This window comes from Salvelinus alpinus, chromosome 36 (assembly GCF_045679555.1).
Source record: "Salvelinus alpinus chromosome 36, SLU_Salpinus.1, whole genome shotgun sequence".
NCBI classification, from domain to species: Eukaryota; Metazoa; Chordata; class Actinopteri; order Salmoniformes; family Salmonidae; genus Salvelinus; species Salvelinus alpinus.
In genome coordinates, this window is record NC_092121.1 from 17,272,041 (window position 1) to 17,283,013 (window position 10,973).

The 10,973-nt window shown below is 43.9% G+C and overlaps 1 protein-coding gene across 1 annotated transcript; it reads left to right on the forward strand.

The window, feature by feature from the left end:
• The first annotated feature begins 142 nt into the window (after positions 1-142).
• On the forward strand, positions 143-4,137 carry LOC139565512 (forkhead box protein J1-A-like). The gene has a single exon (XM_071385914.1). It carries the CDS (start codon positions 1,025-1,027, stop codon positions 1,742-1,744), a length of 720 nt encoding a protein of 239 aa, XP_071242015.1. The 5' UTR covers positions 143-1,024; the 3' UTR covers positions 1,745-4,137.
• Positions 4,138-10,973: the final 6,836 nt, after the last annotated feature.

Sequence of the window (10,973 nt, forward strand, 5' to 3'; positions counted from 1 at the left end):
GCTCTAATAGGATGCTTTAGACTAGGTCCTGTGAGAGGCTCTCAGTCACGTTCGTAACTTGACTATGTCTCGAGCAGCCAGATAGAGACAGAGAGAGAGTCCTCTTCAGCATCTGCCACAGAGGGCTCTGTGTATTTTGGAGTGGAGCCAAGATGCAGCTGGGCACAGAGTTTTTCTTTATCAGAAACGAGTAATAGCACAGTTCTTTCCAAAGTCTGTATATTGAGAGCTTGGGCCGTCTGCCACACTCTGAACAAGCATTAGCAGCTATGGTTTATGGGAATTAAGGGCTCTCATGGTACAAAGATGGCAGCAAATACTCCCGATGGCAGCAAAGACTGCAGCAAATACTGCCTTGGACTTCCCCTTACTTGGCAGTGGGCATCTTGCTTCAGAAGACTTCATCCCCCCACAACACACATTTTAGTGTGTGTGTGTGTTTTTAAACCCATTACATTATTTTTCAGAAATAGCACCCAGGTTTTCTGCTTGAGCAACGAGAGGCAATGGGGGAGTATGGGAAGGGGCAGTATGGCATCAAAAGTGCAGATTCCCCATCAAAGGGAAGAAATTCTCTGGAAAAAGTTGCATTTTCTGGATAAATGATTAATTAAGTCGTTAGCCGTACTCCCCGGTTCCAGAAGTTATACTAATTTCCTGAGCATTCTGTTATTGTAAGCCAGTGCATGGGGCAGATAATATTTAACAAAGGTCAGCAGGTCACTCGTCTATTTAGACTAGCTGGGGGAGGCGGGTGGGGGGGGCAGTGTTGAGCTCCTGGTAAGACTGAATGCAAGGGTACACAAGCTAATATATTTGATGGTGCAGGACTGAATGTGTACTGCCATGTCAATCCTGTCCCCCTCATGCGCTATTTCAGAACTCCATCCGGCACAACCTGTCTCTGAACAAGTGTTTCATCAAGGTTCCGCGGCAGAAGGACGAGCCAGGGAAGGGGGGCTTCTGGAAGATCGATCCCCAGTACGCAGAGCGCCTCCTCAACGGGGCCTACAAGAAGAGGCGGATGCCCCCTGTCCAGATCAATCCTGCCCTGCAGAACAGGCTTAGGGCCAACCCCCAGCCCCTGCCCAGGGGCCTTTGCAACCCCACAGGCAGCCAGAGTGGGCTATGTGTCAATCCAGAGGCTCAGCAGCTCCTCAGAGAGTTTGAAGAAGCCACTGGAGCCGACCAGAACTGGGACCCCTGTCTGGCCGAAGGCACCATGCTGGGGGCATGGCCCATGAGAAAGGGAGGCCCTGGACACAAGAGGAAACACCCACTGGGCTCCAGGACTGCCGTGGTCAAAGTCCCCCGGCGCTCCAGCTCTCCGTTACTGTCTGTGGAGGAGTATAGGGAACTGGGCTCCCTGAAGGGGAACTTTGACTGGGACGCCCTCCTGGATTCTGCACTGAGCGGGGAGCTGAGTCTGGACGGAGGGGGTCCACTGAGCCCCATCCCCCAGGAGGAGGACCTGATGGTGCGGGGGACCCACATCTGCCCCCTGGAGGCCCCCGAGGGGACAGCAGACAGCAGCCACGTGCTGGCGGAGACCCAGAGGAGCAGCGGAGCAGACTTTGAGGAGACGTTCCTGGCCACAGCATTCCTGCAGAGCCCCTGGCCAGAGGAAGAGGAGCAGGGATCTACCAACTTCCTGTGCAGCTCCACAGTCAACCTGGAGCAGCTCTTTGACCTGGGAGACTCCCTCGGAGGGGACCTCAGCAGTAAGATAGAATATCTTCTCTAAAGACGTTCTCCAATTCTTTGGCCTCCAAGACTCTTTGACTATACTGTGATGATGACACTACTAGATTATTGTTTAAAAAGAGAGGCACCACATGAACTAAATGGACCTTTTACACATACACATTTTTAAGATTTCTAGATTATGTTTTTTGAAATTGGTACAATAATGGATGACATCATTAATGCCTACAGAGCAAAAATGCCACAATGAACTGCAGTATTCTAAATAATTACTGGACAAAATCTATATCAAACCTACTGTTGGGACCATGACATTGGATAATAGACATTATCAATAAGACTTCGCTCACAAAGAGAAACAAAATATTCCTGTCTGAGGACAGGAAAACCACCAATATGTCTTTGTTTACATTCTGAATATATATGTGGTATTGAATGGATTGCAGGTTGACATGGATAGAGGAATTGTCATCCAGGCACAAGGCGAGCAACAGAACATTGGAATCGACATTTTAGAAATGTACATTTATTTTGCATTAGATGAAATTACAAAGTAAGACATTACAGTGACTGTACTCTTTGAAAGTTATGGACAGTTTCGAGATGCAAGGCCAATAGCTAATGATGAGATGAGGTGTTGTACCTGACAGTGATGCAACATTTTAGCTGCTTAAGAATAGGTGGTTTAGCATGCTGAATATTTCATAAAGGTTTAGATGAATCCACCTCACAGGGAATACTATTATTTGTTGTGAAGATCTCTTATTATTGTTTCGGAATTAAAATGATCACAATGCTGATGCATACTAAAATCCCAGAGAAGGTTATGGAATGTATGCATCAGACTTCAGGAATTTCGGTCCTGTACTGAATTTTCTACTGAAATGCTGAATGATCTGACTTTTAACGATCTGTGGATGCATTTGGATGAAATTCTGAAACTAGTGTCTATTTAATATCAATATACAATATCTGTAACTGAAGTGAAAGGAATACTATGATGATCAATGAAGAGATATTTGCCAAATTACTACTAATTAGAATAGTTTTTAGACTTAAAATAGTTTTATGTGTGGGGTTTTCTATAATGACTACTTTCTGAATGCATTCTTTGAATAATGAGCTTTTCACTTTAACTAAATGTATGCAGAACAATTTAAAACAGGTTGTTTTTAGCAAGCTTAGGATTGTCATATTATCAGCAGAGAGTGTAAATCTATATTTAATAATCATTAATTCAACAAATTTCAGTGAGTTAACCAGTAACAGAGAGCAGTAGAGGACAGCTCTGGATGTCGTAAAGACAAGTTAATTCCAATGCAGAATAGCTCAAGGCAAGCTTCTCCTTTGCAAAGGTTTCAGTGGCTTGTCAATGAATACCCGACCTTCAGGTTAGATGTGCAAAGAACAACACTTGGGACCAGAAGACCGGCAGTGTTAGAGGTTGGGTTTTCACCAAGGAAAGCTGATGGAGGCCTATTGGTCAACAGAAGGACACAATGCAAAAATGATGACATAAACAAGCAGGAATTACATGAACAAATGTTGAGTTATGAGATACTCTCTTGTTTTGTTTCAAGTCTACCTTTACCAGGAAATTGCTTTGTCTTTCCTCTGGTCTTACTAAACCAAATCACACGGTTTCAAGACATGAGTGAGTCTTAAAGGTCGACTTATGGCACAAAAAACTGTACATTTTCGATCAGAAACGGGGTGCACCTTTGGTGGTTCGTCGAAGTGTCATTCTGGTAAGGCATGCCGCGACCGACGTAGACAGTTTGTTAGCTAAGATAGCCACTTTAGCTAGCCAGTGACTCTTCCAGTGTGTTGACGTAATTTCACAGGATTTGTGTTTGGAAAGAAGCTGTAGAGGTCGGTAAGAAATGGCCCTTCGGTAGCCAAATATCTTATTCATAAATTATGGTTGTGTTTTTAAGCATTAAATGACCTAGTATGATGGTGCATTGATCAGTTATACAGTTTAAAGCCCAAAGTCGACCTTTAACATGTATATTAAAATGTGCTAATAGTCGTTATCTTGTAGAATAACTACTCCTGGTTTATTAGTGTTGTAAATCCACCATGAATTGTGAAAGTGCAATCAATGTACAGTGAGTGATACTTGGTCTATTTTACATTACATTGAAGGGTAGTAATGCAGTTTACTTAGTCAGACCCAGTTCATGGTTTATTGTGTGGTACGGTATGGATACATTCTGATGGAAGGAAACTCCTCCTTTAAAAGTGAATTAACTACTACGATATTTTGTCAGTTATGTATTAGCTCTTCCAAAACACTTGTCATCCAAGTTGACCCTATTGGCATCATACCTCAAGATTTTTTTTATATAGAGATATGCATTCATGTGTGCATTCATACTCTGTTTATTTTTCTGTTTTTCCTTGACAATAAAAAAAACCTTCAAACTTGAATGAGTTTACATTAGTTTTTGTACATCTGGGTGCGGTGCTTTTGAAGATTTCTATCTGTCTTTCCGTCTTTTTCTCTCTGTACATTCCTGATTCCACCCCAATTAGTGTGTCTTCTGTGTGTGTGTGTCGTTGTGATTAACGTTTGCCTTTTCCTGCTCATCACTTTTCTGGGGTGACTGTGCTCAGGCATTGGATCGGGGTCTTTCTCTGGCTTTTGTCTATGCTCAGTCAGACACTTGTCCCCCCCCAGGGCTCTGCTCTGTGCTCCTCTCACTGGGTCAGTGTGGGGGTCTAACAGGAACAAGTGTCCCACGCCTCCATATATCACTATCCTGTCTGTTCTGGACAACACCGTCTCTCTCTACTTCCGAGGATTAGCTAAGTAACACGTTCAGGGAACTATACAATATTTCCCTGTGGCGTTTTCAAATGAAGCCCGGTGTATAGCTAGCGTGTCATGGTGTCAAAGACTGGGACTATCTTTACTACACGAATGCCTCATGAGGTAATCAGGAAAAAGTTGGAGCACACAGGTGAGAAATCCTATACCTCTGTATGGTGGACTGGACACCCAACCCTCCACGGGAAGGGTACGGTTTTCCATCTCCATCTGTGGTGCTCTCTGCTTGGGAAAGGAGAGCTGACAGTCTGAGCCTTCTCCCCCAGCCCAGCTCCACAGAGGCCCCCTGGACAGCAGTTATTACATGGTACAGTTGTCTGTCCAGGTGGAGTGTAGGGTTCATAATTATAATGTGGCAGGCTGGTTAGATGAGAGGCTGTTGGTAACATGATGCAGCCATTCTTCCCCAACCCTGCTGATGGCTGCAGGTAAGGAGAGCTCCCTGGTGAAACGCTAACCCTCCCCGCCACTTGCTCGCTTGTCCCAACCCAGGAACGCTCCAAACTGAAAGTGCAAAAAGGCAACAACAGGAAAATGTGAATACCCAGTAATACATTATTCTGTCAAGGGACAGCAAAGTCAGACGTATCTTAGAGATGTAAAGAGATACATGTGCAAAGCTTCCATTTGTTTTATGTGATAAGCAAAAAATGTAGTGAAAAACAAGTAGGAAAGGAGAAGATCTTTTTTTGAAATAAAAAAGAAACATCCAGCTAGTTTAACAAGAGGACCTGACCCAGGAGGCCACAAACTGAAGAACATATCAGCCACTAGAACGAGGGCACCAGGGCGTTGCCTTCACAATGTATTTCTCCCCGTTGCCCCCACAACTCCATTGGTATTCAACCAGGCTGTGTACTGCAAAGGAGGGAGCGAGCCGCTGATGGCTTGGGCAGCTCTACTCGTGAGTTCAGCTTATCCATCGGCTCCAGAAAAGAGGGAAAAAGGGAAAAGTGTTAAGAAGAGAGGGGGAATACATCTTTTTTATCACACGGCCAATGAAAGGCTGGTCTCCGGGGTAACTGCTGGTGCCATTGTTATGTAGACTGGAGGGAGAATGGAAGAGTGTATGTTACTGGTCCCTGCAAGGCCCAGGGAGGGGTTGATTAGGGTTGTGGACGGATGGCGTGGAAAGAGAGGGAGGTGGACAGCCCGCTCAGATTTATTATAGTGGCGGTGTAAGTCTTTGTAAAAGTGCACTTACCTTACTAAAGTGAACCTCTACTCACACCCCCCTTCTGGGTGGGGAGGAGGTGGATTCACAGGGTCTGCCTTAAAACACTGCACTGTCTTGTTCGTTTTCCCCCTTTTATACCCTGCCAGGGTATACTATGTATTGGAATAAGCCTCTTATGTTGTTCAGTCAAGTGAATGTCCTAGATATAGTGCTCTGAATGGCCAATCATATGGGTAAAATAGATGCACTGTGCCATACACAGCCCTGACAAGATAAGTGGATCACTACAGACCACTTTGTTTTGTACCGTATGTTGCTTGTTTTTCATCTCTGTTCAGTGGGTGTGTGGAGGCGGAAGTAAAAATGTGCCTTATCACATTTTCACTATGGTGCCCGAAAAATCAACAAGGTTACCACACACCATGAAACACATCAGAAAAGCCCTTAAGTTTTATGGTGTGCTTTTGTGTTGATTTTACTATGCTCTGAAACAACCTCTAGAAACACATGTTTCAGTACAGGTTCACTGCTGTGAAATGATACAAAATACTGGTAAAAGAGGAATATGTCAAAGGTCAAATAGAATCAAAGTCAATATTAGGCTGATGCCATATGTGTTTGATATGTTGAGGTCAGGCGAACGCTGTGGTCCATTGTGAGAGGGATGTGTGGTGGTGAGTGTATATTTGGTGTGACAGTGTGTGTTTGTGTTTTCCTCTGCTGCAGCAGTGTGGGTCGATGTCTCTTTGTCAGTGAGACACAGGCAGAGGGGTAATCTGACATCCATCAGCGGCTTAGTGAGCAATACACACAGTGTGTAACCACAGGGAAACAATACCCAGGGAAACAGTGGGAGGGCCCAGCATTCATAACACAAGGCTGGGGAAGATATTTTGTAGGTGTTGAAGAAGACAGAATGAGACAGCAAATGATTGCAGTGACAAGGACATTTCTGGGGTTTCGGAGTAAACTTGAACTTTTTCCCCTATTGCTGAGAGAGGATGTTCCTAAGGGAGTTATCTTTCATAGAGGTTACTATTAGAGAGATAGAAAACCAGCCAGTCAGTTTAAGGGTGTCACGTTTTGCTGTTAGGAAGAGGGAACCAGTCGGATGTACTAAAATGAATATGGGGGAAACAATAGGTGTCTCAAAGTGTATTTGTATTTATTATGGATCCTCATTAGCTGTTTCCATGGCAGCAGCTTATCTTCCTGGGGTCCAGCAAAATGAAGGCAGTTATATATAATTTTCAAAACATTACATAACAGATTTCACAACATATTAAGTGTGTGCCCTCAGGCCACTACTCTACTACCACATATCTACAACACAAAATCCATGTGTACGTGTGTGTACAGTGCGTATGTTATCATGTGGGTGTGTATGCGTGTGTCTGTGCCTGTGTCTCTTCAGTCCCCGCTGTTCCATAAGGTGTATTTTTATCCGTTTTTTCAATCTGATTTTACTGCTTGCATGAGTTACTTGATGTGGAATAGAGTTCCATGTAGTCATGGCTCTATGTAGTACTGGGACAGACCTCTCCCCATCTTAGCTACTGTTACATCAATATGTTTTGACCACGACAGTTTCCACATTATTCATTACAATATTTGGTTTGAGATTTAGGGTTTAGTGAATGATTTGTCCCAAATACAATGCTTAACATTTTTGAAATATTTAGGACTAGCTTATTTCTTGACACCCATTCTGAAACTGACTGCAGCTCTTTGTTAAGTGTTGCAGTGATTTCACTTGCTGTGGTAGCCTACGTGTATAGTGTTGAGTCATCAGCATACATAGACACACAGGCTTTACACAGAGCCAGTGGCAGGTCATTAGTAAAGATTGAAAAAAGAAAGGGGCCTAGACAGCTGCCCTGGGGAATGCCTGACTCTACCTAGATATGTTGGAAAGGCTTTCATTAAAGAACACCCTCTGTGTTCTGTTAGACAGGTAACTCTCGATCCACAATATGGTAGGGGATGTAAAGCCATAACACATACATTTTTCCAGCAGAAGATTATGATTGATAATGTCTAAAGCTGCACTGAAGCCTAACAAAACAGCTCCCACAACTTTCTTTTACTAGAGAGACCTAAGACAACAACATAGCAAGGCAGCAACACATGACAACAAAGCATAGTAGCAACACAACAGGACAACAACATGGTAGCAGCACAAAACATGGTACATTAGCTAAGTAATTTGTGTAAGTTCCGTACATGTTGAATGCCCTTCTCAATAAGTGTGCTGAAAATTTGTTGTTAATTTGTTTACTGTGAAATAGCATTGTATCTGGTCAAACACCATTTCCCCCAAAAGTTTACTAAGGGTTGGTAACAGGTTGATTGGTTGGCTGGTGATTTTTGCTTCCCTCCAGGCCTAAGGGCACACACATTCCTGTAGGCTTAGAAGAGATGGCAAATAGGTGTGGCAATATCGTCCGCTATCATCCTCAGTCATTTTCCATCCAAGTTGTCAGACCCAGGTGGCTTGTCATTGTTGATAGACAACAATATTTTTTTCACCTGTTCCACACTCACTTTACGGAATTCAAAATTACACCTGTCTTTCATAATTTGGTCAGTAATGCATGGATGTGTAGGTTCAGAATTTGTTGTTGCCATGTCATGCCTAAGTTTGCTAATCTTTCCAATGAAAAATAATTAAGGTAGTTTGCAATATCAGTGGGTTTTGTGATGAATGAGCCATCTGATTTAATGAATGATGGAGCAGAGTTAGCCTTTTTTCCAAAAATGTCATTTAAGGTGCTCCAAAGCTTTTTACTATCATTCTTTATATAATTTATCTTTGTTTCATAGTACAGTTTCTTCTTCTTTGGTTCAGTTTAGGTCACATGATTTCTCAATTTACAGTACGTTTGCCAATCGGCTGTGCAGCCAGACTTATTTGCCATTCCTTTTGCCTCAACCCTCTCAACCATAAAATGTTTCAATTCCTCATCAATCCACAGGGATTTAACAGTTTTTACAGTCATGCTTATTAGTAACCGGGTGCATGCTTATTAGTAACTGGAATAAGCAATTTAATAAATGTGTCAAGTGCAGCACCTAGTTGCTCCTCATTACACACCACATTTTCAACATTGGAATAACTATAAAACTTCTTGTATGACCTCTTATACACTATATTAGACCCAGCATTTGGAACTTTGGTTTTCCTAGATACTGTATGGCTACTATAAAGTGTATAAATGAATAATGTTAATAAACAAATGAAATTGAAGTTCTGCATTAGGGTTAGCTGTACTAATCATTTTATAAATGTGCACCTGTCAAGAAGTGTTCCCTACTCAGACATAAGTGTTATGTGCCATGGTTCCTGTGTTTCCTAATTAGCATGTATGTTACGCTGTCCAGGTAACAGCCAGCAAGGTGAGTCACTCCAGAGAGAAAACAATAGTCCCAGAGATCTAGTCCCTCTGAAGCCGCTTAAAGCAGAATCAGTCTCAGTTTACACCTCTGTGTTCAACGTCTCACATGATCGTTGTTCCCCCTTAGCAAGGAAGAAATGCATCTGATCATATGACACGATGTGGCAAAAAATATACAGTGTAATGTTGGAGGAATTAATGAATTGTTGTAGCAGTGGAAGCTGGAGTGTGGGCACTCTATGGATTTCCCAGCAAGCCTTGCGGCAGTGATAAACTAAAGCACCCTGTCGGCCCTGAGCAGGTGACGCAGGGAGACGGCGAAGCCATTGTGGAGACAGACAATACAACAGCAGCGATGCACACCTTGGCCACATACCTCTGGAGGAAGTGACCAGGTCAACTGACACCTGATCATGCCGTACCCTAGAGAGAGCTCCTCAGACTGTCCCTCCCTTGGGGGGTGGAGGGGAGGGACATTTACTGAGAGGAACAAAAAACAAACATAAACAAGGACCATGGCAGCTGGGGGCAGGCTGAGCCGTATGCGTTCCTGGCAGCCGTGGCCGACCTTGGCCGGGCAAGCCCAGACCTGCCTCTCAATGCTGGGTGGGAGAGGCACCAAGCCGCTTGCAGGACTTGGCCTGACTCAATGAGAAAAGAAAATAACACTCTGGGCAAACAAGAGCATAGTAAGCTCTTTCCACCTCACTCCCTTTTTTTATTGATTCCTTTATTTATTTATTTCTCAACACTCATCGGATTCCAGCAAACAGCTTGGCTACTGCCCCCCTTTGCTTTTTACTACAGAGTATACTTTCTTTTTCTCTTATTCTACTCTTACTCACTCCTTTCCAGACTTTAATTTGATTTCTTTATTTCTTTGTTTTTCACAGTGGAGATGAGGCTTTGAAACGTTGCTGTTTTACATATCTTAGGGGCTCCCCTCAATAGGTGAGCTGCCGTGGCGACAAAAGCCATAAAAGCCCCCCAGGCCTGGTCGAAGCGTAGGACCCCCTCACTGCTTGGCTCAGCCAGAGCTTTCTCTCAGCACCCCTCCACGGCTCTGTCCCTCCATTCATTGGTGTTGCCTCTCACCCCCAGCAAAGAGCACGGCGGTTTGCATCGGGTGCATCCACTAAATGATTTGATCGGAGGAGACGTGGGATGGAGTGAAACAGAGACCTCCCTGGTCATTTCCCACAACACATTACAGCCCCCAGTGTGAATGTCTGGGTCTCCCTCTCCCTTTTCATCTGTCTCTCTCTCTCTCTCCCTTCCATCTGTCTCTCACTTTCTACCTCTCCGTTTTCCTCTCTCTCCGTTCTCCTCTCTCTGTCTAGGGGTGAAGGTAGATGTAATTTCTTACCGAAATGACACCAAAGGGCTCCTTTACTAGGCTACCCGCGCACATTCATCCACTCGCAACATATTTCCAGCCTCCAAACAGTTGTGAATAGAAAGAGACATCTGTTCCACAAAACACCACAGTGTAATGACATTTTGGCGATTGTCATTAGGCCAGAATTTATGCATCCACTGCTGTCCTTGCGTGTTTCAGTGTCGGCCATTCATCTCTGCCTTGGCAAAATGTCAATATTCTTGTCAAACCACATCGCATTTTTGAGCATAGGCCATACCACCCGTTTTGAAGTCCATTCGCTCATTCTTCATGCCTCTGACATGTGGTAGCCTAATGATAAATCATGGTGTAATAGCTTACAGTTTTCTTGACATTTTGTTTTAATTATTGTGATAGGGTCATGTATTTTGCCGGGACGCAGTACCGGACTGTACCGCCTTACTTTCACCCCTGTCTTCCTCGCCCTCTCTATCTCCCACCCTCACTCTCTCTCTCTCCTCATCT